This window comes from Stenella coeruleoalba, assembly GCF_951394435.1.
Source record: "Stenella coeruleoalba genome assembly, chromosome: 14".
Classification (NCBI taxonomy): domain Eukaryota; kingdom Metazoa; phylum Chordata; class Mammalia; order Artiodactyla; family Delphinidae; genus Stenella; species Stenella coeruleoalba.
In genome coordinates this window covers 61,230,738-61,257,352 of record NC_137160.1, presented here as the reverse complement: position 1 = coordinate 61,257,352, position 26,615 = coordinate 61,230,738, and the positions used below count along the sequence as shown (strand labels likewise).

At 47.8% G+C, this 26,615-nt stretch overlaps 1 protein-coding gene across 4 annotated transcripts in view; it reads right to left on the bottom strand.

Moving 5' to 3' along the window:
* GNAL (G protein subunit alpha L) overlaps positions 1-15,269 on the bottom strand; it is a 90,736-nt gene extending 75,467 nt beyond the window's left edge. Inside the window, exon 1 of one of the 4 annotated variants that reach the window (XM_079942785.1) lies at positions 14,555-15,269. In XM_079942785.1, coding sequence (XP_079798911.1) covers positions 14,555-14,852 — 298 coding nt within the window. In that variant the 5' untranslated portion in view covers positions 14,853-15,269. The remainder of the gene's footprint in view (positions 1-14,554) is intronic. The other 3 variants (XM_079942789.1, XM_079942787.1, XM_079942788.1) reach the window with 3 other exon arrangements.
* Between the last annotated feature and the right edge of the window lie 11,346 nt (positions 15,270-26,615).

Genomic DNA, 26,615 nt, shown 5'->3' with positions numbered 1-26,615 from the left:
CTGTTCTCTGGTTAGCTGGACCCAAGTCCTCGTTGATAACAATGAGAACAAAATTTGTCTCCCGTTATAAGGAGGACCTCCGCAGAAATTTAATTAACAAAATGAAAAATTCAAAGGAACTGTTTCACATCACTACAGGCCTGGATCCAGGAGATGCTGAGCCAGTTTGAAAAGTGACTAGAATGCTGTCTGGCATGAGATAGCGGACATATTGAATTTAATTTTTAAAAATCAATGTTTTAAAACGTTAATAACTGGTCTAGCATTTTATACTGTAAAGGTTAAAACTGCACTCTAAGGCATTTGGAGCAGGTACATTGAAAGATTTTAAAGAAGAGGAACAAAGCAGAGTGGGAGAGCCGAACCCTCACTCAATGCAGTGACCAGGCCGAAGAAACGAAAAGCTGCGCCCAGTTTTGTAAACAAACTTGGTGGAGCTGGAGCCGAGGCGGTGGAGTGGCCTGTGTGCACACGGCCCTCGTGCTGCTTCCTGTCATTTAACACCTTGCAGTTCGTTGTTTTCTCTCTTTCCTTTCTTAGTGTCTCGGTGGAAATGGTCTGTGTGGATTATTTTCATTCTCAGCAGCATTCTCACCCCACGACCTAATCACAACACACTTTAAAAATCTTGTGAGTTTTTTTTTACATTTTTAAATAGAAAAGTAGGGAAACGTTTTCAACATTCCCTTTCTGTACATAGCACTCTGCAATCAAATATTTTAGAATTTACTGAATTAATTCCTTTTTTCCCTACTCCTACAGCAAAGTAGTATTAAGGAGCTTTCAGAAGTACCATCCAAAAAGGGTAGGGATGCAGTCTTTTTAACTGATGGCTTAAAAAACCCAAACAGCGAATGAGTAGGAAAGGTAGGTTAGCTGTCTTTGACTTCACCCTGTGTCCAAAAACCCAGGACTGAAATATCCTCATTGGAAGATGCAACTCAGTGCCGAAGACAGGGGTTTAGTTTTGGTGTGAAAACGCGAGGTGGTCACTGAATACATTAGAAAGTAGGATGGTGGTTACCAGGGAGTGGTGGACGGGGAGGGGGAGCCAATGTTTGATGGGGGTTGGAGTTTTAGTTTGGGAAGATGAAAAATTCTGGAGATGATGGAGGTGATGGTTACACAACGAGAATGTACTTAACCGCCACTGAGCTGTGTGCTTAAAAATGGTTAAGATGGTCAATTATACGTTATGTATATTTAACCACAAAAAGACAAGAAAAAAATTTACATTTAGGGTCTTCATCATGACCGTGGTTGAAGACAGAAATCCTTCTCGCCCGTGATTTCCCGCTATTCGTTTTGAGGCTTCCGATTACAGCCACGTGACTTCAATTCCTCCTTTACAAACATCTACTGCAGTTATAGTTCTGACCAGCAGGTGGCGATGCACACCCTGGAGTCAGAAGGAGGCTCCAGGGGAGCCTGTAAAGCGGTGAGTTTCCATCATTCACTCACCGTAGAGCATTTTTTGAATCCTACACACACGTAGCCTTGAGATTACAAGGACGAACTCGACCTTGTCCCTGATCGCAAGCAGTTTAATCGGCTAGGAGAGAGGGGCAGACGTGCAATCAAGTCCTCGGGATTCTGTAGAGATTACAGTGGGAGCACATAGGGGTGTGTAGTCAATTATACAAGTGAAGAAAAATGTCACTTCCTTCCTTAGAGCGATGTGTGTTAACCTTTGTAAGTCACCCTTCGTCTTATTTTTAAAAAGACACTGAAAGGTGCTCTGTTTCTAGTGGCTCATCTGATCAGATCATCGCAACAGCTACAAGATTATCCACACTTTGCAGAGAAGGCTGCTGGTCCGAAGGTTCCACAGGGTCCTGATGGGGGTGGAGCTCTGCCTGATCCCAAAGGCTGAGCCCTTTCCAGAAGGAACTTTGACTGGTGGGAAAAAAATCGCACCGTTCTCTCTTCCAAAACGAGAAATCAAACAAGCCCACCTCCTTGCTAACACAGGCAGATTAATCTGCATATAATGACTGATGAATTAATTAACTCTTCACTCAGTTGCCTTAGCAACTGGTTTCTTTTAGAATTTGGCTCACAGAGTGTAAAGCAACAGTTTCCCTTGTAATAGAACGTCAACCTGTATATGAAATTAAACAGAACATGAACTTGCTCCATCATAGGTGGGAACTACGGGCCTTTCCCAGGAAGGTTGCACGGGCTCTTTCTGAAGCTCGCGGGCTGTGAACAAGGGAGACAAAGCCTAGGAATCGTCTGTATTTCCCGTTCGTGGTTTATTTGCTCATTAAGTAGGAACGGTTTGATGAATTTAGACGACAGATAAATTCAAGACTGAGGTTCAAAAGGGAGACTCTGAGTGCAAATCCCAAACCCTTAGGTGCGTGAATGACAGGACGGGGCAGGTGGACAGGTGCATTGAGGTGGTTACTGAGAACCAGGATTTTCAGAGAGGAAGAGGAAGGACAAACACGGAATGGCGAAACGCAAGGCACGCCCATGGGATGGACTGGAATTGTAGCGACCGGAATGAGCTCGTGATGTCTAGAGTATGTACGTATGTGTCTGTGATTATGTGCACATACGTGTGTGTGTACACTGTACACCTGTGCATGTGCCACATGCATCTATTCCCTCATTCTGTCTGCTGAAAAGACCCAGGCATTAGACACGCCAGTGGCGGTGAGCGCACCTAGTGCCCAGGCCTTGGTCTTCAGTATCACACAACCCAGAGGAGCCAGGCCTCCTCAGAGAAACGGCAGATTCCGGGGTGGGGGCAGGGGAGCCACAGATAAATCTGGAACATTGTTATGCCAGAAAGTAGGAAAGTGCTTTCAAATGCTGGGGGCACCTCCCGAGAACACAAGACCAGACAGAAGGGGCTCCTATTTGGCCAAATCTGGGATGATTTCAGCACCAAGGTATTTAAGTACAGGAGTGACTTCTAAGCCACTGAACAATATAGAAATACCATGTGTCCATGCCAACAACAAAGAGATAAATAAAGGGGGGGGGGAGAAGGGAACATAACATCAGTCATGGAGAAGTGAGAACCCCTCTCACTCATTTCTTGGTTCCTTTCCTTCCTACCTGCTGGCGAGCTGGATTTTGTTTGTGTGGAGTTTATCATCAGTCTCCCCGAGTATTTATGCAGTGCTGATGGCATGGCCGGTGTTGCCCCAAGGAGTCACGACTCACGCTCTCCGGCTGTGGGTTCTGTTAGGGATGCTTCTTTATCCCCAGGATGGCCGGAAGTCAAAGTTGTCAGCAGGGCAGGGATGGGGCAAGTTTTACGTGGAGAATTGATTACAGGCCGGACAAAACTAGAACCGGTGGTCGTCAGGAGGTGGGGTGCCCTCCTTGGGACAGAGATGGCGGGAACAGTCATGCAGAATGGACAGGTGCATGACCTGTCCGGGGATGTACAGCATCACACAGGCACACAGAACAATTATTCCCAGGAGAGAAAAGGGACCACACAAAGGAGGCGCCGCTTTAACCGCCACTGGGGGATGCTGCCGCGTGCAGGTGTGTGCAGGTGTGCGCAGGTAAGGGCCCTGTCGGTGGGGTCCCTCCCTCCAGGGCCCGCTGTGCCACTGGCAGGGCATCCTTCGCTTTCAACTCTCGCCCAGCACCACCACTCACACCTGGGAGCTCAGTACAAGCCGGTTTCCCCGCTACCCGCCCGGCGGCCAGTGCGGACCGCGGTCCGGGAGCAGCTGCTGCCCATCCATCGGACTTCCCGCGCCGCAGCGCCACCTGGCGACCGCCACAGGAACGACCGGCCGCGCGCACCTGCCTCGCCTCGAGAGGCCTTGGGTCCCCACAGCCCGGTCCCAATTTCGCTTCCTTCCCGGCTTCTTTTCTCCTTTTCTGTTTGCAGTATCTCACGTGTCAGTTAGTCAAAACTCACAACGCGCCTATTTCAAAATACACAACCTCCCTTACCCATCCCTTCCCTCCCTCCCCTCTTCCTAAGGCCGCTGTTTTCCACCCCCACCATGTCCCTGTATTTCTGTGTTACTGCTGTTAAATTATCCTGCTCATCATAAACTATCGGGTTCTGTTGATTTCACATTCACGTTGATAAAACAGGGTTTCAAAGTATATTGACATCTTAGAAAATTCCACATACCCACCCTCCATAAATATGTAAATGTTGGTAAGGTCCATATCTAGAAACTTGGAATTAGACCATGGATAGTGCAAGGCAATTGTACACGGCAATTAAAATTATAAAAATAGAGGCAAAACTTGACATTATTCGCTATTGAACAGATATTCTGCAGGTTAGGGTATAAGGTGCAGAGTTACACGTGGTTAAGAACAAAAGGCTCCAGCAGACAGAATATTTAAGAAACCACTGCAACGCAACAACAGAAAGACAAATAACCCAATTACAAAAGGAACAAAGTATTTGAACAGACATTTCTCAAAGGAATATGTACAAATGGCCAATCGGCGCACCCAAAGATGTGCAACATTAGTCATCAGAGAAATGCCAAGCCAGAGCACAGTGTATACCATTCCATGCCCACTAAGATGGCTGTAATAAAAAAAAGATGGACAATAACAGGTGTTGATGAGAACGTGGAAAAATTGGAACCCTCACATGTTGCCAGTGAAAATGTAAAGTGATTCAGCTGCTTTGGAAAACAGTCTGGTAGTTCATCAAAAAGTTAAACAGAGAGTTACCATATGACCAAGCCATTCCACTCCCAGATATGCACCCAAGAGAAATGAGAACATATGGTCAGACAATAACCTGTACACGAACATTCACGGCAGCATTAGTCATAATAGCTAAAAAGTGGAAACACACATTTTAGCTATTATATCTACCAACTGAAAGAACAGATAATAAGTAACAGGTGGCAGATCCATACGGTGGACTTTATTTGGCCATAAAAAGGAATGACGTGCTGGTCCATGTTATATGGGTGAAAACATCCTGTTAAGTGAAAGAAGCCAGACACAGAAGACTACATATTGTGTGACTTTTTACACAAAACGTCCAGAACAGACAATTCCATAAAGAGATAAAGTGGATCAGTGGTGGTCAGGGGTGGCAGGGGGAGGGGTGAGTGCTAAGCGGCAGGGGGCTTCTTTTTGGAAAGATGAAAATGTTCTGGAATGAGGTAATGGTGATGGTTCCACAACCTTGTGAATACGCTAAAGATCTGCTGAGTTGTACAGTTTTTAAAAGGGTGAATTTCATGGTATGTGAATTATATTTCAATTAAGAAAAGAACAGATGGCAATCTTTCTGGGTTGGAATTAAAATGCACGGCAGGATTTCCGCGTTCTCATTTCTGTTTTGTCAACGATAGTTTCCCATTTATTTTATGCCAGGTTCTGCCAGGTGGCATGGAGGTTTAATAGATAAACCAAAGTGGACATGACTCCCATAGGATACAGTCTGATCATGGATTCCAGGTAAACTTATGAATGTCCATAGCAGAAGGAAAGGTATTCTAAGGGAGTTACATATAAAATGAGCAGACACTTCCAACAGAGGGGATCAGGAAAGGCTTGGAAGAGGAGGTAACACCCGAGATGACCTTTGAAAATGGGGCAGGGGATTCCAGGGGCAGAGGACCAAGGGAAGCCAAGGAGCCAGCGAGCAGGTGGCATAGATGCTTTGGTGTGGTGGGTCCACCTGTGTGTAGAGGGGAGTGAGCCACGAGAAACGGGGGAAGGGGGACAAAGGGTACAAACTCCCAGTTGTAAAATAAATACGTCCTGGGGATGGAGTGTACAGCACGGTGACTACAGTTAACAATACTGTATCGTGTACTTGAAGGTTGCTAAGAAAGTAGATCTTAAAAGTCCTCATCACACACAATTTTTTGGGTGACTATGTGTGGTGACAGATGTTAACTAGATTTATTGTGATCATTTCACAATATAGACAAATACTGAAACATTTCATTGTACCGAAACTAATATAATGTTTTCTGTCAACAGTATCTCGATTAAGAAATACTAAAACAAAGTAACCTCCTAAAAAAAAAGAAAGAAAAGTTTGCCACTTGACCCTGTGGTCTTGGTCTAGAGCCTCGGTCAACCCTACAGTCCCCACCTGCTGGGGTGCAGCGGGGGTGGGAACGAGGGGACAGGGCGCCTGCCGGGCCAGCGCTTACACTTGCTTGTCACCATCTGACCTAAGCCTGACATTCGTGCCTTTACTGAAAGACATGCCTTCAGGCACGTGCAGGACACTGGAGACGCAGCAGGAAACGCGAAGGATGAGGTCTCTGGCCCCAAGAGCTCACTGGCGTCAACGCTAAGCAAACACGTGAATGAAAATGTAATTCAAAATGGGTTAAGTTCTGTGAAGGAAAGAGCTGCCCAGGGAAAGAAAAAATGGGCATCAAATAAGGCTTCTCAACAGAGAAACAACAAAGGCAAGATGTGAAGCTAAGATGCGTTCATGCAGGTGCAAGAAAGGGGACCCGTTCTCCAGGCAGAGGGAGCAGTGGGGGGGGGGGCAGAAATGGCAGGGACAGAGGGACAGAGACAGATGGTGTAACGTGCCCTGAAGGGGCGGTGCTCGGTGATATTTCACACACACAGATACACACACACGTACACACAGAGACCCACAGACACGCACACACATAGACATGCACACACACACAGTCTCACACACACACACAAACACGCACAAACTACACACAGACACACACACAGAGACGCACACACAGACACATGCACACACAGAGACATGCACACTCAGACACACCCACAGACACACAGACACACACACAGACACACAGAGACATACACACACATGCACGCGCAATGGCAGACACGTGGTCGGGTCCTGAAGGGCCTCAGAACAGCCTGACATTAGGTGGGGAATCTCGTTCTCTCTCCCGTCTCAGGAGAAAACGCTCCATCTCTCCGCATTAGAGGACGTGAACCCTCCAGCCGACAAACGTCACATCCTGGGTGTCATTTCCAGGATTTTAGAAATATGGCTTAGATATTGTATTTGCTGCCAAACACCAAACTATCAGCACAAAGACCAAAGAGCAAATCAGAACTGATGCCTGATATCTCTTCCCGACTAGTGGTTCTGACATTTCTTGTTGAGATTTCATCTGCTCCCTGGTCCACCCCTACCAGTGTTTAAACCTCAGGACTTTAAGTGATGCCTTATGGTTTCTCCCAAGAGAGGAGAAAGCCCTGTCCCTTACCCGTGGGCTCCCAAGGAAACAACTTGCCTTCGAAATGCCTAAGAGTCTTTAGCTTGCAATAGTGCTTGGGATTATACATCATAAAATGCACTGTCTAAGACAGGAATCCAGGAATATTTTCATTTTCTTACAATGATATAGCAAAAACCTATGCTTCTGTCCATTTCATCACTGTAAGGAAACAGAAGAAATTATGAAGAAATCAGTGTCTTTTTTCAAAGATTAATGGTGAAATTAAGTTTAGAAATAATTTTAGAAAATATTAAATGCATTTATCTTAAAATGCACCTTTGAGGTTTGGGACAAGAACAGATACCAGTTGGAAACAATGTTAAGCTCTCACTTGAGCTGTCCACCCAGAACTGTTACCAGAGCCTCTTTCCTCTGGGCTCCTGAGACTTTGTGAAGTTGGAGCTGCTGGTGAACACACAGAACCAAGACCCGGGACAGACAGAGCCTGGCTGACGCCTCCTCTGCCTCTAACTTAGGCTGTTTGAGCTGGAATTCTATCACAGTAGAGTCTGGATGATAACAAGTGACTATGATTTCCCTACACAGTTGGCCCAGTGAATGGCTTCCTATCAGCCTTCTGCCTTTGCGTTTCAGCTTTACAACTTCAGTTTGGGGTCCTGTTTTAGAGAGAAGATAGGGGAGAACAGAACAGAAAAGTAGCAAGGCAGCAGGGGACCCGGTAACAAAACAGTTTATAATTTAATGATTTCCAGTGGATGTTCCCGTGACGCCTGGCATCACCTGGGAGCTCAGTAAAATGGCTAGAGAAGCAGTTAATCTGACCACAACCCCCCTTTCACTCTGACCACATGGCAGAGAGATTAGCTACACCACCCTTGCCCTCACTCACATACCACGGTCCCATTTCAGCATCTGGTGTTTAATCTTTGGGATCATTAGAACACAGATCTTACAAATGGTAAGTAAGGATCTTTGTATTAAACATATTAAATTTAGGTATGGTGTAGCACAGCGGTCCCCAACCCTTTTGGGACCAGGGACCGGTTTCATAAAAGACAATTTTTCCGCGGATGGTGCGTGGCGGGGTATGGTTCAGGCTATAGTGAGAGCGATGGGAGCGGCAGATGAAGCTTCGCTTGCTAGCCCACCACTCACCTCCTGCTGGGCAGCTCGGTTTGTAACAGGCTGGGACGGGTATGGGTCCACAGGCCTGGGGTTGGCGACCCATGGTGTAGCAAGCCATAATTTATTATCTCATTCTATAATTAGAATTGTCCCTCTTTTGAGTTTTGATCTATCCTTTTAAAAAATCCTTTTAAAAACAGCAAACATTTATTAAGCCTCTACTATATGCTAGGCACTATTTTTAAGGGCTTTATCTTAAAAAAAAGTAAAATTTAAATGCATTGAAATGCATAGATCTTAAGCATACAGTTTGATAAGTTCTCACATGTTTACACCTGTGTAATCACTGTCCCACTCAAGATACAGAACATTTCCATGACCCCAGAAAGGTGCTTCACGACCTTTTCCAGAAATCTGACCCCTGAAACTACTGTTCTGATTTCTATCACCATCGACTGGCTTGACCTCTTCTAGAATTCAGTATAAACAGAATCATAAGTAGATACTCTTTTGCACGTATACATAACACTCAAAAATCTCATCCATGTTGCTATGTTATCGATCAGTACTTTTTTTTATTGTTGAGTATTTCATTGTATGAATATACACAGTATGCTTATTCATTCTCTGGTTAGTGACACTTTGAGTTGTTCCCAGTTTTCCGCTATCTTGAATAAAGCAGATAGAAGCATTTTGTATAACTTCTTATAATAAATGCATATTTTCATTTTTCTGCTGTAAATTCCTAGGAGTGGTATTGCTGGGTCATAGGATGTATGTTTAACTTCATAGAAAACTACCCAGTAATTCTGGGAAGTGACTGTACAATTGTCCTTGTGCCACCAACAGAGAGTGAGGCTTTGGCATCTAGATCAGGGCTCAGCAAACTTTGGTTTGCAGCCTGTTTTTGCATAGTCTGTGAGCTAAGACTCCATAAGTGGTTGGGAAAAAAAAAATCAAAGGAATAGTATTTCATGATTTAAAAATTACATGAAATTCAGATGTAAGCATTTATAAACACAGTCTTATTGGAGCACAGCCCCACTCGTGTGCTTATGTGTGGTCTACGGCTGCCTGCATGGCGCAGCAGAGCTGACTAGGTCCCATGGCCTGCCCCTCATAAAGAGAGTCTGCTGACCCTGTTTTATATCCTGGTCAGCACTGGAACTGTGGGTCTGTAGGCCACCCTGGTAGGAAGGCCACCCTGGTAGGAGTGAACTGCTGTCTGTGGTTTTAATCTGCATTTCCTTGATGACCAATCATGCTGGCAGTGTACTGGTTTTTCACGTATCTTCTTTTGTGTACTGTCAGCTCCAAGTCATTTCCCCCCCCTTTTTTTTTGGCTGCATCTTGTAGATTGTGGTATCTTATTTCCCTGACCAGGGATCGAACCCGGGCCCCTGGCAGTGAGAGCTCGGAGTCCTAACCACTGGACCACTGGGGAATTCCCTGTTTTAATCGGCATCTTTTTATGTCAGTCTGTAGGATTCCTTTCTTTGTTCTGGAAACAAGTGCTCTGCAGGTGCATGCTCTGGGGATGTTTTCTCCCAGTATGGGTGGGGCCCCGCTGGGCCAAGAAATCCTACGAGGTGATTTATGATCCCATTTCACAGATGAGGAAAGCAAGTAACTAGATTTTTTGTTTTTTTTCTGAAGAGGAATATGAATACTTTCCTTTCCCAGCTGAGCTGGAATGTTTTTGTCTAAACCCTGGTTATTACGCTCCGGGCCTTCCCTGCCCATCCAAGCTCATTATTGTGCCCAAGACCAAATGGGAGCAGTTTCTTCTAAGAAAACACCACCCGTCAGAGGGGGAAGTGGGTCTGAGTATTAAATAAACATCCTCCACTAGGGCGCAGGGAAGTGCATCAGACCAGCTGCGTCTCTGCCCGCCTTTCAGGCCAGACAGCACCGATCTATGGATAGCTGGTGTGCAGGACGCTGTTACGTTAAATTAAGAAATGATTCTAAAGTAAAGTACCAGGTACTTTAGAGCTTTTGAGAGAGAGAATTACATAACCATCCTTCCTGGCCCAGGAGGGAAGGACGGACAGAAAACGGCCATCTCCCCCTGGGTTTTGCTGCTTCTTTCCAGCGCATGGAATTTCCTTATACATGAAAAGCTCTAATAGCCAAATGAGAGGGCCCAACCTCACCTTCCAGAGGGACACCATGAAGGCTGATGGGGCGTTGTGACTAGACTGTGGATGCAGCTGGCGTGGGGCAGGTGCCGGGTTTCGATGGTGGAAAATATGCTGGGCGTTTTGCTGTGCATTTGCTCCAAGTGCAACCTTAATACACCGTTTTCCGACAAACCCCTCAAAATGGAAAAAAAGAATCCCTGGTCCCCTTTAAAAACAAATCTATTCTATGAGTGTACTTTGATCTTTCGGTGACCTCCATGTGGCCTCCCTTCCTCCAGGCCCTGCTCCATCCGCCAGCAGACTCGGCGTGATGGCGCTGGAGCCCTTGTCTCTGCACTAGGCCACAGGGATGCCTCTCTGCTGACCCTCCTGGGCAGGAGCTGAACTCACAGGTGGGTGGCCCGAAACACGGCCCAACATCCTTCTGAACACAGGCCATCCCCACATCAAATGACGATTAACTCCAACTTACACTCTCCTGGGCTGTGCTTCCTTCTAAGGAGAGGTGTGGGTTCAGGGTCCGTCCAGACTGGCCTTGGAGGTCCACGGCCCCACCTGCTCGTTCTCACTGCACCATCCCTTGGGCCACATCTGCTTCCTGAGTCTTGCTCCACTGATTTGAAACGGGGAGCTTTGTGTCTGCAGGATGCCGGTGACAGTTTATACAATAGAGTGATATAGAAGCTGTGGCTGCATCTTCTCCCCGGGCTGTAAGGACGTGTTGTGCATGTGAGTTTGGAAAAGCCAAGACACAGCCAGAGCATCTGGAATTTCTCCTGACTTTAAAAGCCATGGGACTACAGAAGGCTGGGGCAGGACAAGGCAGCAAACTGAAAGGGAGGCGTCCTGGGGGTCCATGCAGCTCAAGTCCACAGCACGACTCAAGAAAAGAGACATTTATCTGAAAAAAAGTGATCAAAACCTCCCAGTGGAGAACATTCTGTTTTTCTGTGACTGTACCAAGTACTTCCTCTTAGAGACACGGACAGAGGTCAAGCCAGCGTTCTGGTTTCTACCAACAGCCAAGTACAAGAGAAAGGCAGCAAGTGTCCCACAGAGACTGCTTCCATCTCGAGAGATGTATTCCTGGCAGAGAAAGACCAAACACACAGGAAAACAACAGGAAATAATAGAAGGAAACAAAAAACATGAATCTTAACCACAGTTGGCCATTTTCAACTTGCATAATTATCTGGAAAAAATGATAATATCAAATGAATACTTTTCCAATCAGAATGTAGTGAACAAGAATTTACGTCACAGTCAACAAAAGAGGCGGAAGAACAATCAATGGCATCTACTGTCATGACTGTGTCATGACCCTATGAGCTCAGCTGCAGAAAGATTCACTTGAAGGATGGGGAACCTGGCTTCGCTTGCTGTGTGTTCAGACAGATTACATACTTTGATCCCACACCCAGTCTCATCAACTGCGTTTTGCTGGTGTTGACCTGGGGTGGCTGTCCCTACAGCCCAGTGCTCGGCCTGTGGAAATGTCCCTTTAGCTTGGGAGAGATCCGACTGAGGTGAGACTTGGTGGCCTGTGGGCCACAGCAGGCACACAGATTGTGTTTTATTAATTTGAGCCAATGGTTAAAAATAAGGAGGTTTCAGATGAAAATGAGCATTTCCCTCTTATTCTGGAAATTCAAGACCCGGCAACACTGGGTCTGAATTCTCACAAGGCGACAGTGAGATGAAGCTAGGATGCACTGTCTCTGTTAGACCGACACCTGGTCTGGACTAAATGTCACCTTGACAGGACAGTTTGTGCTGCACTCTTGCTGCCACTGGTGGGAAGATCCACGACATTTTCCCCCCAAAGTGTGAGTCACCTGACTATGCATCACGTCATATATGATACTGACACACAAGGCTGAGGCAGTGTCTTTAAAGGGACAGTCTCTCAACATGTTATAAGAAACTGCTCACTGTTCAAGTCTTTAGATCTCACCTCCCAGGACCCTTTCACAGAATCGTTAACTTTAAAATTTTTTCTATATATTGAGCATCTTCTGCTCAATATATTGAGCATCTTCTGCTTCACATATCCTTTTAGACACTTCTGTCCGGCTGCACAATCACATTAAAACAACGTTACATTGCCAGAACTGTAGACCTTATTTGTTTTTCTCTTATTTTTTGAGACCACAATTCTCTCCTTTTTGAGTTATTTTAATTTGGTGCATTAAAAGAAATTTGACTGGAGTAATTTCTGATTTCTTTCCAGAAGAATATGTGGTTGGGGATGTACTTTGAGCAATTGTATGTCTGGAAATCTATTTTCCTCTCACAGTCACACACACACACACACACACACACACACACACACACACACACACACACACACACACACACACACACACACACACACACACAGAGTGGTTTAACGAGGTACCAGGTTCTAGGATCACCATTCTGTATTTTCAGACCCCTGGAAACATTGTTCTGCCCTGTTCCAGAAGTTAGCACTGTAGATAACTCTGCTTCTGATGTGTCCTCTTCCCTTTTCAGATAACCTGATCACTTCTATATTTTTTGTTCTTTGTTACTTCAAAAAAAGTCCCTTTATGTTAGAATTCAGATATTTCACCGGATACAGCAGCTAGGTTTGTGCTGTTTTAGTCATTTATTCTTGCAATGGTGAGCCCTTTCAAAACCGAAGACTTAGTTGTTCCTGAGATCTTAAAGAAAAGTCTCACTCATTTATAAGCAGGGATCTTCCTCCATCGTGGGCCGGGTTCTTTCTTTGTGCCCAGGAGGGAACAGAAATCAACAATTATTCTTCCTTATAGGTCACAAAATTGGGGTCAGAAGCCCACGTCTTGCTTTTTATTCCCCCCTAAACTTTATTTTTTTTAAATTTATTTTTAAATATATGTATTTATTTATGGCTGTGTTGGGTCTTCGTTTCTGTGCTAGGGCTTTCTCTAGTTGTGGCAAGCGGGGGCCAGTCTTCATCGCGGTGCGCGGGCCTCTCACTATCGCTGCCTCTCTTTTTTTTTTTTTTTGCGGTACGCGGACCTCTCACTGTTGTGGCCATTCCCGCTGCGGAGCACAGGCTCATGGACGCGCAGGCTTAGCGGCCATGGCCCACGGGCCCAGCTGCTCCGCGGCATATGGGATCTTCCCGGACCGGGACACGAACCTGTGTTCCCTGCATCGGCAGGCTGACTCTCAACCACTGCGCCACCAGGGAAGCCCTCGCTGCCTCTCTTGTTCTCGCGCAGGCTCACGGGCGCGCAGGCTCACGGGCGCGCAGGCTCACGGGCGCGCAGGCTCACGGGCGCGCAGGCTCACGGGCCCAGTTGCTCCGTGGCATGTGGGATCTTCCCGGACCAGGGTTCGAACCCGTGTCCCCTGCATTGGCAGCCAGATTCTCAACCACCGCGCCACCAGGGAAACCCTCCCCCTAAACTTTAAAAGCCACAAGTAGCATGAGGAACCCAGGCTTTGCGAGCACAGAGAATGTCTCCGAGTTGTTAACAGGAAAGACTGTCCTACTCGCTGAGAAATGCCAGCAAACGACGCGGTCTGTACCTTCAAGCACCGGTGGTGGTGTGCCCATTTTCTTGTGTGCAGGTGGCACAGCGAATGTTTCTGAAGGAGGAGCAAACATTACGACGGCACCAGGCTCGAACCTACTCAGTGAGACAGAAGGCCCGTACCCTGGGCTGTGGAAGTTATTTCTCCAAAGGGGACAAGCCACACCCACCAATGTAAAGGCCTCGTGCACTTGCTTTCACTCGCGCCCTCAGAACAAAGGCCGCCGCTGAGGAGGTGAGATGCACGAGGCTCCTCCGCGGCTGCACGCCCTGGGGATGAACCGAGTGAGGACGAATTTCCCGGGCAGGCTCCTTAACCGGTAACAAGTGAGCCACGGGCCCGGATAACACGGTGTGGAAAAGAGCAGAGCCACCAAGCAGCGCGTTCGCGGCCCAGTCACTCAAGTGGACGCTGTCGGGTAAGAACCACTCTAGACCCGAGACAGAACCCGCGGGGCCCGCGGACGCCCTGAGCCCAGTTCCCAGCCCAGCGTGCGCCGGGCTCCGCGCCCCGCCCCACGCCCCCCGCGCCTCCCGTCCCGCGCGCCCCGCCCCGCGCCCGGTTCCCCGCGCCCCCCGTACCCACCGAGCAGCAGCAGCCGGTGAGTCCGCCGCAGGTCGCGCTTCTGCTCGCGGAGCCGGCGGTCGATGCTCCTGCTGACCCGCCTGGCCTCGCGTTCCTCCGCGCGCTGCTGGTCCGCGCGCCGCCGCCTCTCTTTCTGCGCCGGGGTCCGCGCCGCGCCTGCCCCCGCCGGGGTCCGGACCGGGGTCGGGACCGGGGTCAGGTTCTGGTCCGGGGTATGGTCTGGGCCGGACCGCGCCCCCTCCAAGGGCGGCTCCGGGTCCCCGAAGAGCAGCGGCCGGAGGCTGTGGCACAGCCCCATGTGGGCGCGGGGCGCGGGGCTCACGCCGGGGCCCCAGCCGAGGGACTGGAGGGGGCTGCACGCGGACCCGGCGCGGCGCTACAGCCTGCAGGCTGGGGGGCACGGATGAGGCAGGTCCCCTGCCCCTCGCTGCCCCCGAGGGCCATTCCGCGTTTTCCACTGGTGTAGGGGGCGGCGACCGCCTCGGCAATAGATCACCTGACAACGCGGACTTCGGGCTGGACGGGCAGCCCCGAGCCCCGCCCGGCCCCCTTACCGTAAATACCGCCGCCTGGCCACTCCCCCCCCGTTACCGTAAGTACCGCCCCTCGTCTCAGTTCCCATTACCGTAAAGACTGCTGCCCGAGCCCGGTGCGCAGCTGCGGACAGTGCCGCTGAGGCCGTGGCGGTGCCGCCGCTGCCCGGAGCTGCCATTGCAGCTCTTAAAACACCTCCGTGGCTGTGATCTTGGACAGTGGTCAATAGGGACGGAGAGCCAGGTAAACGGGTGGGATGCTAGCTTTGAGATCTTGAATTCCCGGAGCAGCTGCAGCGCTCTCTTCACCTTGAGGCGCTGTTTCCTGCTCATCTTACACACGTGCACACACTTCGGCACACTCTTGACCCCTACCTTAAACTATTACACCTTTCATCTCGACAAAGTTTCCAAATCAGGAGGTCCAAGACATAATTTTCAACAATTTCTACACCTAGTAAAAAATTGAAAACAAGTGCCAATTGTCACATACCGTTTATATTTGCTAAAAGGAGAATACGGAATATAGCCCAGGGAGGAGCAGGCCGCTTCCAGACCCTGTGCCCTCTATCCACACCTCCAATCCACCAGAGATCCCTTGGTTTTCTCCTTAATTCTCACATAATGTCCATCATCTTATAGGGCTTTTGCAACACATGAAAATTTCAACATACCTTTTAAGAAACCTGCTATAACACGTGTTCCTTGATTTCGAGCAAAATGACATGGGATGTTATAACTGATAGGTAAATATATCTAATAAAAATCCCGTTAATAGAGCAAATTGGGCCGTTTAATGCAACACAGCAGTGGGCATTTGGAGTAAACTTTATATTTGATTAATTTTTTAAATAAAAAAATAGAGATCCACAATTCACATTTATTTTAGGGCCCTGTTAATAACAATGCCATGTAATGCTTTTCACCTAATATTATGCCAAATTTTTTGCCAAAATTATACTATACTTTTAGATCTTTGAGTAGAACAAAGGAAATTATACTATACTTTTAGATTTTTTAGATCTTTGAGTAGAACAAAGGAAAATCTAGTTAGAATCAAGTTAGAAATCAAGTTAGAAAATCTAACTTGAGAAGACAGAAGAAGGTTCTAAATATCACTGTCATGTGCATTCACTGACCTCCATGTATCCACTTGTTTATTAATATGTATCAAGCGCACACAATTTGCTTGGCTTCCTGGTTGGTATTGGGTGAAACAGAAGACATGGGTCATTTGTAGAGAGGTGGATGGACCTAGAGTCTGTCACTCAGAGTGAAGTTAAGTCATAAAGACAAAAACAAATATCGTGTATTAACACATATATGTGGAATCTAGAAAAATGGTACAGATGAACCTATTTTCAGGGCAGGAATAGAGACGCAGATGGAGAGAATGGATGTGTGGACACAGTGGGGAAGGGGTGGTAGGATGAATTGGGAAATTAGGTTTGACATATATACACTACCATGTATAAAATAGGTAGTTAGTGGTAACCTGCTGTATAGCACAGGGAACTCAGCTCTGTGCTCTGTGGTGACCTAGATGGGTGGGATGGGGGGGCAGTGGGAGGGAGGTCCAAGAGGGAGGGGATATATGTATACATATGGCTGGTTCACTTAGTTGTACAGCAGAAACTAACACAACGTTGTAAAGCAACTGTACTCCAAAAAAAAAACAAAAACAAAAGACGTGGGTCCTCATGGAGTTTGTACACTAGGAGGTGGAAGTATGTTCAGTCATATAAACACAAGCCAATGTGTTTATTATATAATGCAAATTATACAAGTGAGGAGAAATAGGGAAGGTCCAATTTAAATTGGGGAGGGAAGGGGGTTTGTGTATGATCAAGAGAAGGCCTTTCAGAGGAAGGGATATTTGAACCGAGATCTGAGAAGTGCATATTAATTCCTTTTCTGTTATAACTTAGTTTACTATACACACTTTATCAAGTCGTATCACATGAGATGGATAACAATGTTTGTAAATTAAAGTCAGCTGAAAATAGAAGCAAACATAGTACAATTTTTTAAAAGTTTAAGCACATAAAATAAAATGCACCTAAATGAGAATTCACTCAAATTTAATAGTTTACTTAGAAAAAGAAAGAGAAGACAATATTCCCTCTTGGTACCTTACATAATAAACTGAAAAAAACCCTTACTATCCTATTAAAAGAACTCTAGGGAAAAAATGCTCTGCCCCTTGTGCCCACATTTCAGTTTCTTTCAAACACCTCTAATTACATCCTATTGATGGAAATAATCGATAACAGTCTATAATAGGAACAGAAAAGAGTTTTATCTGAGGCAAACTGAAGACTATACCCCAGGAGACACAGATTCAAGCAGCACTTGGGTTGTGTTCCTCCAGACTGCAAAGTGAGGGTGCCTAATAAAGGAAAAAACCGCACAATTAGGTGAGTTGTTTGTCAGGAATGATAATTGGATCTGGTAAGAAGTGAGGCGCTTGTTAAGCCAGGATTGGTTGGGGTCTGAAGTCATGGCATAGTTACAAGGGGAGACGTTGAGACCAGAAGGTTGCAGCTGGCAGCTGTTACCAGATTCTGTTTTGAGAAAGGCTGCTGGTGTCCTTGAGTTTGATACAGTTCAGAAAATTCAAGTTCTCAGTGATGCAAGAATGTGTCTGAAACCATGTCCACAATGGACACCTGGCTCCATTTTGGATGCCTGAACCACAGTTACTCCATTTTGATTTTTAAATGCATTCTTGTCTTTAGTGGTTCAAGCAGATGCAGATGGACAATGCGTGGTTGACAGGCCAGGAGGCAGGCTATTCTAGTGAGCATAAAGTTCAAGCCAAATCAAGTGTAAGCCAGAATGACTTCCCCACACCTCAATATGCGAAAAGTTTTTCCATCAATACTAATTATTAGATGATTGAATTATGTGGTCTATGCGTAGGATAAATTAGAATAAAATATTTAATATTTGTATATAACTGTTAGTAAAATTTAATGTTTTTTCTTTAATCTGGATAATTTTTTTAAATTTAAGAATCATTGGGTCATAGATGTAGGCAATTTCTAATGTCAAAGAATGATTATGAATCTGAAAATAGAAATCATGAGGGGAGTCTAAGTAAATGTAACATTACAGCATGTTGGTATAATATGTAATCTTATGTATAATCTTCACTGCTGCAGGTAGAATTTTTCCGTTCTTAATCCATCTTTCTCTGAACTTCCTTTTTTTTTTTTTTTTTTCTGTGGTACGTGGGCCTCTCACGGTTGGGGCCTCTCACCGTTGTGGCCTCTCCCATTGCGGAGCACAGGCTCCGGATGCGCAGGCCCAGCGGTCATGGCTCATGGGCGCAGCTGCTCCGCAGCATGTGGGATCTTCCCAGACCGGGGCACGAACCCATGTCCCCTGCATCGGCAGGCGGATTCTCAACCACTGCGCCACCAGGGAAGCCCTGAACTTCCTTTTGAAGAGCAAATAGTTATGATGTAGTGAAAGGTTATGTCTAAGGTCTTTGTATGGATATCGTGCTTAATTGATGAAAGTGGCACTTTATTATTGCCATTTTTGCACATTTTGACACTGTTCCATTGGAAACATAAGTAAAACTATAGGAAAGAGTTAAGGCCAATTTGGCTTCCTCTTCCCCTAAATTGGGGCTATGTTTGATTGGTATGCTATATAGTCCTAGAGGAGTCATTAAATAATGCGACGATAATGTATATAATAATGTAGCCATTAAAAATGAAAGTGGAGGGCTTCCCTGGTGGCGCAGTGGTTGACAGTCCGCCTGCCGATGCAGGGGACACGGGTTCGTGCCCCTGTCCGGGAAGATCCCACATACCGCGGAGCGGCTGGGCCCGTGGGCCATGGCCGCTGAGCCTGCGTGTCCGGAGCCTGTGCTCCGCAGCGGGAGAGGCCACAGCAGTGAGAGGCCCGCGTACTGCAAAAAAAAAAAAAAAAAAAAAAGGTCTGTTCAAATTTTTGCCCATTTTTTATATTTCTTTTCTTTTTTTTTTTTTTTTAACACCATGACCAAGTGAGATTTATTTCAGGGGTCCAAGGCAGGTTCAATATTTGAAAAATATTAATTGCAATTCACCAAATTAACAGACTGAAGAAGAAAGATCACATAACCATATCAACTGATACAGATATAGTATTCGACAAAACTCAACACTGATTCACAATTTTAAAAAACTCTCAAAAAGGTAGAATAGGGACTTCCCTAGTGGTCCAGTGGTTAAGACTTTGCCTTCTAATGCAGGGGGTGCAGGTTCAGTCCCCTTAGAATTTTTAAGGTATTCAGTTGACTTTTAGTTTTTAATATTGCTTTTGAAAATCTCACTGCCTTTCTTATTCCTGATCCTTTGTATGGAGCCTTTTCCCTCTGGAAGTTTATGGACTCTTTTCTTGTTTTCAGGGTTCTGATCGTCACAGTGTGAGTCTAATTGCATACGTTTTGCTAGGTACTTTCTGTTTTCTCATTTTTTAAGGCTTCCTTCCATCTAGAAACTTAGTGTTTCAGTTTTGAGAAAATTTGATTCCTTGATGATTTTCTTGTTCTTTCTTTCCTCTGTTATTTCTAAGACATCTGATCATTCAGATGTTAGACTTCCTGATGCTAATTCTCTTATTTTCCCTTTCTAATTTTCCAGTTATTTGTCTTCTTGCTTTACTTTTGTGGGTGATTTTTCTCAACTTTAAATTCTAAACATTCATTGATCTCTTAAAATAACACACATTTATTGAGATGTAACTCACATGTCATAAAAAGTCACCCTTTTAAATTAAGTGTTTTTACAATTAAGTGTACAATTAGTGTTTTTTTTAAAAAAATTTTTAGTATAATCACAAAAGTGTACTACCACCACCACTTTCTAATCCTGGGACATTTTCATCATCCCCAAAAAGACCCCTGGTATCCGTTACAAGTAACTCCCTGCCTTCTCTCCTCCCAGCCTCTGTGTCTCTGTGGATTTGCCTGTTCTGGACATTTCTTATGAGTAGAATCACACAATACGTGGCCTTTTGTGTGTGGCTTTGTTCAATCAGATAGCATTTTCAAGGCTCATCCATGTCGTAGCTGTGTCAGTGCTTTATTCTTGGGTTGTTATCAAATAGTATCCTCTTGTAGACCGCGCTTAATCTGTCCATTCATCAGTTGATGGGCGTTTGGCTACTTTCCTTTTTGGCTACTATGAATAACACCGTGATGAACATTTGTGTACAAAATCTTGTGTGGACATACATTTTCATTTTTCTTGGGAAGTGCTGGGTGTGTTTCACTCTTTGAGGAGTTGCCATGCTGCTTTCCATTTTACATTCTTACTAGTAATGTATGAAAGTCCCCTTCTGCACATCCTCACCCATACCTGCTGTTTGTCTTTTGGACTATAGCCACCCTAGTCGGTGTGCCATGCAATCTCATTGTGGTTTTGATTTGCATTTCCTTGGTGACTAATGATATTGAGTCATTGATTTTAAAAATCTGCTCTCAAACTCTTAATTTCCCATCGCTTTTTCCCTTTGGTTGTTCAGATATCTGTATCTTTTTTTTTTTTTTTGGTGGTACGCGGGCCTCTCACTGTTGTGGCCTCTCCCGTTGCGGAGCACAGGCTCCGGACATGCAGGCTCAGCGGCCATGGCTCACGGGCCCAGCCGCTCTGCGGCATGTGGGATCTTCCCGGACCGGGGCGCAAACCCGTGTCCCCTGTGTTGGCAGGCGACTTCTCAACCACTGCGCCACCAGGGAAGCCCAGATATCTGTATCTTTATCTATCTAAATATATAAAATCATCCTGCCCTTGTTTAATGGGGACATAGATTTCCTTGCCTCTGTGAGGATATTAATGAGAATATTGTGAAGTTTTCTTATTCTTGAATTTATATGTTTGTTTTAGTGTCTTTCACTCTGTATCTTTCCCTTCATATTATCCAGCCATCTTTTGAACTTAGAAGCGTGTTGAAAGCCCCGTGCCCGCGGGCATTACTGCTTTGCGCTATCTTCCCTGCAGGGTGATGTGGCCGGAGGGTTCCACCAGTGGAGCATCTGTGGTCAGATTCTCCAGAGACGTTTCCTTCATGCTTTTGCCCAGAGGGTCTAAGCTGGAGCTTGGGTCCCCATATTCTAACAGCTTAGTGGGGGGCTCATCATTCAATCTGTAAACTTTCAGTTAGTCCCTCTATTTTCAGTACCGTCATCCCTCCTTCAGCTGTCCAGCCCAGTCCAGACATCCTGATTTATCTTCTCCAAAGAACAAGGCTCGGGCCCCTGCTGGTCCAGCTGCGGGGCAGTTGTTCAGTGAGTTGAGTGGGGGAGGGGAGGGAAGGGGTCTGACTGCTTTGTAAAAACTTTGTAGCCCCGAGATTACCCTCATTTCTGGATCTTTCTATCATATCTGTTATGTCCCTGCATCGTTAGTAGTCAGGTGCTCTGGGACTACCCCCCCGCCCACTCTCTTCTGACCTAGCTTTCCTGGACCTGCGATGCCAATTACAGATAGATGGCAGTAGATCCATCCGCCTTCTGGCTTCCAAAATTTTGTTTGCTTCTCTGCTACGCTCTTTCTCTTTTTAGGTTTCTTTCAAGGTAGTGGGGTTTGTTGAAAACCCTTGATCAGTTTTGAAATAGACACCAAAATGAAGAAGTATCAACAGATTCTCTGTGCCTCTTGGATCACAAAATCCAATAATACTTTGACATAAAAGAAGCCCTATTGTGGTCCCCTTGTAAAAAAAGGACTTTGTCATCTGCAATGTCTGTCAAACCAGGCCAACTCCTTTTGGCACCAAGACCTGTGAAATGGAGAACCTAGTCGAGGTTGGTTTCTGTCTTGACACCAAAATGATGGCTAGAGAGCTAGTTTGGTTCATGCAGAAATCGTACAACAGCCTGCGTGTGAATCAGACTTAGGAAGCAAAGGTCTTAGGCCCAAAAGCAGCTGTACGTGCTCTAGGTTAACACGGATGCAGCCTTCAGTAAACATTTACTGTCGGCTGGTCCATGTAGGTTCTTCAATTAGGTGCCAGTGGTGGTGGGGATGCAGGGAGGGGAGGGATGGTTTTCTACTCTCCAGATCGTCCTTATGGATCCTTCTTTGAGGAAGAACCTGTTCAGCTAAGATCTTGCTCCACACCTAACCAAGAAACTAGAAGAAAGTGAACAGGAGCTTCATCTTCTCTTGGCCAGATATGCAAACCTATGTCCATCCATAGCTCTGTTTCCCGTCTTTTATCCAGGGGCCACCTCTGCTCCCGTTAGAGGCTGCCCACCTGCCTCTGCCCCGGTGTCAGACCCTCCCACTGTCTCAAGCATTTGTTTTCCTGCAGTTCTCTCTTCTCTTTCTCTCGAAATACTCCCAGCAGGAACTCAGGCCTGAGTCCCTCTTCCAGCCCCTTCCTTCTGCCGCTGGCCGCCAGCACGGCCCTGGCCCAGGTCAGCGGAGGCTCTGTGCTGCATGCCGGCTGGGCACTTCTGTATCCCCATTGAACTCAGCTATGTTCGACACAGTTCTTAGAATTTGGCTTGTTTTTTGTGACCACACTCTTCCGATGTCCCTTCTTTTTTAGCTGCTTCTCCTCGGCCTCCTTTGCATCCCCACTCCTTTTGCTTCCTGTCTAAGTGGTGGTGGGTCCGCAGGCTCAGCCTTTCCCAGGTCGGTCCTGGTTAAAATCCAGCCCACAGCTTAAATCCTGCCTGCGTGTGGATGATCCCAACTTCTACCTCTTGCCCTGAGTTCCAGATTCCTGTATTTCATGAATGACTTGGCCTCTCTGTTTAGAAGTCGGACGGTCACCCCATGTTAACCTGTGCAAATGGAACGCACACTCCTCCCCCCCAAACTGATTCCTTGTTCTCTCTTCCCCAACTCAGGTAAGGAGATCGGGCCTCATCCACTGCTCACAACAGACACTTGGAGTCTCCTCTGTCCCTCTGTCTCTACCACCTCCACCTTGGTCCAAATGATGACTTTCTTTCACTTGTTGTGTTTTTTTTTGTTTGTTTGTTTTTTGTTTTTTGCAGGAGCCTAATCTAAATGTCTGCTTCTACCGCAAAGTGGCTGCAGGGATCTTTTTTTTCCTTTTTAATTAATTAATTAATTAATTAATCTTTGGCTGCGTTGGGTCTTTGTTGCTGTGCACGGGCTTTCTCTAGTTTCGGCGAGCTGGGGCTACTCTTTGTTGTGGTGCACGGGCTTCTCATTGCGGTGGCTTCTCTTGTTGTGGAGCACGGGCTCTAGGCGCACGGGCTTCAGTAGCTGTGGTACTCGGGCTCAGTAGTTGTGGCTCGTGGGCTCTAGAGTGCAGGCTCAGTAGTAGCGGTGCATACGCTTTGTTGCTCTGCGGCATGTGGGATCTTCCCGGCCCAGGGATCGAACCCGTGTCCCCTGCATTGGCAGGCGGATTCTTAACCACTGCACCACCAGGGAAGCCCCAGGGATCTTTTAACAACATAAATCCACTGACATCACTCTGTTCCTCATAAGCCTTCCGTGGTTTCCCTTTGCATTTGGAGTAACCCCACCCCCTTGCCCTGTCTTGTGCTCCTGCCTGAGCTGGTCTCTGCTGGCCTGGTGCTCATCCTGCTGCTCCCTCCACAGCAGGCCTTGGTCCATCCCCACCCACTGTCCTTCTGTGCCTTAAACACCAAGGGCAAATCAAGGTCATTCCTGCCTCAGGGCCTTTGCAACTGCCCTTTCCTTGCCTTGAGAGCTTTCCCAGGAGGCTAGCAGCTCCGCTACTGAGTGGCTGGGAGTCAGGAACAGGAGCCGGATGTGGGCTCCATGGGAGGGGGAAGCTGGTTTTTCTAGGTCACTGTGTCCCTGTGTTGAGCTTGGTGAATGATTTTAATCATCGTGTCCCAAAGGCAGAAGAGAGGGGGCAGAGTGCCAAGAAGCATTCGGAAAGCAAGTGAGGTGTCCTGGCCCCCACCCCATCTCACCTCCCATCCCCAGGCAGGGCTCTCCAAGCCCGGGAAGGAGAGACAGGAGGAAGGAGTTGTGTCCCGTCTCCTGGGTGTCTCACGTGGGGTTTCGGCACAACCCAGAGGGAGAGAATTCCGAGTTCAGGCTGCAGTTTGAAAACAGGGCCCCAGAAAACACAGCCTGTGTGCCAGGAAAGCAGGGGTCAAGTCAGGCGGGGGCTATGTGGCCGTCCTCGAGGAGAGGCTGTGACCCCACCAGTGTCACCGAGTCACAGGTGTTCACAGTAATGGAGAAAACCCCCCAGAGTGAGGCTGGGAAGGAAGGTGGCAGGAGCTGGCTCCCCCGGCACCTCTTTCCAGCCCCTGGTCAGTGACATTGTGTAGGGGGTTTGAGACTGGCTGTGGCGGGATTGTTTATATTATGGAAATTAGCAAATGCTAGAAATCAGGACTTTTTTCTTTTCCCTGGAGATCCTGGTTTACCAGTACACCCCTGGGAACAAACCTATAATTGACTGAGGGATTCATTCAATCTGGGGGAAACAAGGTCTCTCAATAGAAGTTTGGTTGGGTTATAGGAAAATACATGTTGTTCTTTGCAGGCACAAGGTTGGGATAGCAATTTCTTTTTTCTATTTTGGCCATGCGGGATCTTAGTGCCCCGAAGAGGGACTGAACCCATGGCCCCTTGCGGTGGGAGTACAGTCTTAACCACTGGACTGCCAGGGAAGTCCCTATTTTTCTTTTTTTTTTTCTTCCATGCTGGAAATGGTCTTGGGTGGGGTTCCCCAGAACCAGACCCTGAGACAGAGATTTGGATGCAAGTGATTTGTTAAGGAAGTTCTCCTAAAAGAGACTGGTGAGAGAATGGGGGAGTTGGGTGGGACGGAGCCAGGCCCAGTGGGCTTTCAAGGTACGTCTCAGCCTCGTCTGATCCCGGACCCCTGGATGCAAGTCACAGAGCAGTCTGGTCCTGCCTGACCCCGGGGCCTGAAACTCCCAGGTAGTTCCAGCTCTCAGCGGGCAGCCCAGAGGTGGTCGTCTGAGGAAGCTGGGGACAGACTTAAGTCCCGAGAACCTGATCAGAGTGGTGCCGGTGGCGCCGGAGGGTGAGACGGATTTACTCCTTGGTTCTTGGCCCACTACCCTCACTGGTCTGTGCAAGGCCCCTGCCTCGCTTTACTGTCCCTGCCTTATTCCCGACCCCCCACTTCCGTGTGCGCACAGGCACCCGGGCTCACGTGCGGGATGGAGGTGTACACCAGTGACAGCACCTGGGCAGGTGGGCACCTTGGAAGATTACAGGTTTACCTGTGTGAGTGTGTGTGAGTTTGCAGTGATTCAGGTAGGCTGAGTTTTCCGAGGGCACCCACCCAGGCCCAGAGGTGGGGAGGAGCAGGGCCAGGCCCCCTCCCTAGGACTCAGGAGCTGCATCCTGCACATGGGCCCCGGGGCTCAGGTGGCGGCCGGGCATGTGCATCGCCCTGGGGGCTGCGAGGACGGCGGTGGAGGGCGGCACACACTGGCAGTTCCCACGAGCTGTGCACCCACGGCGCTGGGAAGGGTGAGGGATCTGTGGGGCGCTTTCCGGGGAAGCCAGGCATGGCTCGTCAGCATTAGAATCGCTGCTGGAGCGGCAGCACCCTTCGCTGGGGGGGTGACCCTGGTACCGTGCACCACAGCACTCCCCGCCCCAAGTGACGGAGGGTCCCAGGACTCGAGTCAGGCTCCCAGAGGAGGCTGGGAGGTGCGAGACCCTGGAGCCGCACTTGAGTTCAGCTCACTCCTGGCAGAGGTTCCCATGAGTGCCTGGTGGCAAAGAAGACTCAAGAGCGAGAGGGGGCTCTGGGCGGGGGGAGCTCAAGTTTATTAGGCGATGGAATTTGTCATGTGAGCGACAGGCTCACTTCAGCACCTGCTCCGGGGAAGCCCGACCCCCCCCCCCAACCTCTGACGGGGGCTCGGCTCCCTGTCTCCTGGCCCTGGTACCCCCACGGACCCCCATGAGGGGTGGGCTCCAGGGGATGCCCTCCCCTGCCATGCCTGACTGGGTCGGGGTGGAGCCCTGACCTTGCGTGACCAATGTCAAAGTCAAGACTTAGTATCAAGAAAGTCTCCAGTCTCTGTTTGATATGATATGTTTTGATATGTGTAGGCTCAGGAGCTGCGGGGCAGCCGAGGGGCCTGGGGGTCGGAGGAAGCCCGTCTGCGAGAGAAAAGAACATGATAGAGGCTGGGAGGGGAGCCCAGGTCAGGCCCAGGGGCACCAGAGGCCTTTCCGAGGCCCAGCTGTGACCATGGCTCTGGGGCCTGTGAGACAGGCCTGTGGGCAGTGCAGCCCTTGTGTTTGCTTCTCCCATTTTCCTTCTTTCGGGACTTCCTCCTCAGCCTTTCAGAAAACCTCCTGGCCCTTCCTGAGTTGGGCTGGGCGTTCCCCTGTGCGTTCCCACAAAACAGCCCTCGTCCCCCACCAGGCTGGGGGCTTCCTGGAGGGGCCACATCTTGATTCATCTCTGTCCCCGTATTGTGTGTCGTCGAGCCTGGCACACGGAGAGCTCAAACAGAGTGCCCGACAGAACATGTGGTCCCGGGGATGTCCCAAGATGAGGACGGGACAGCTTCA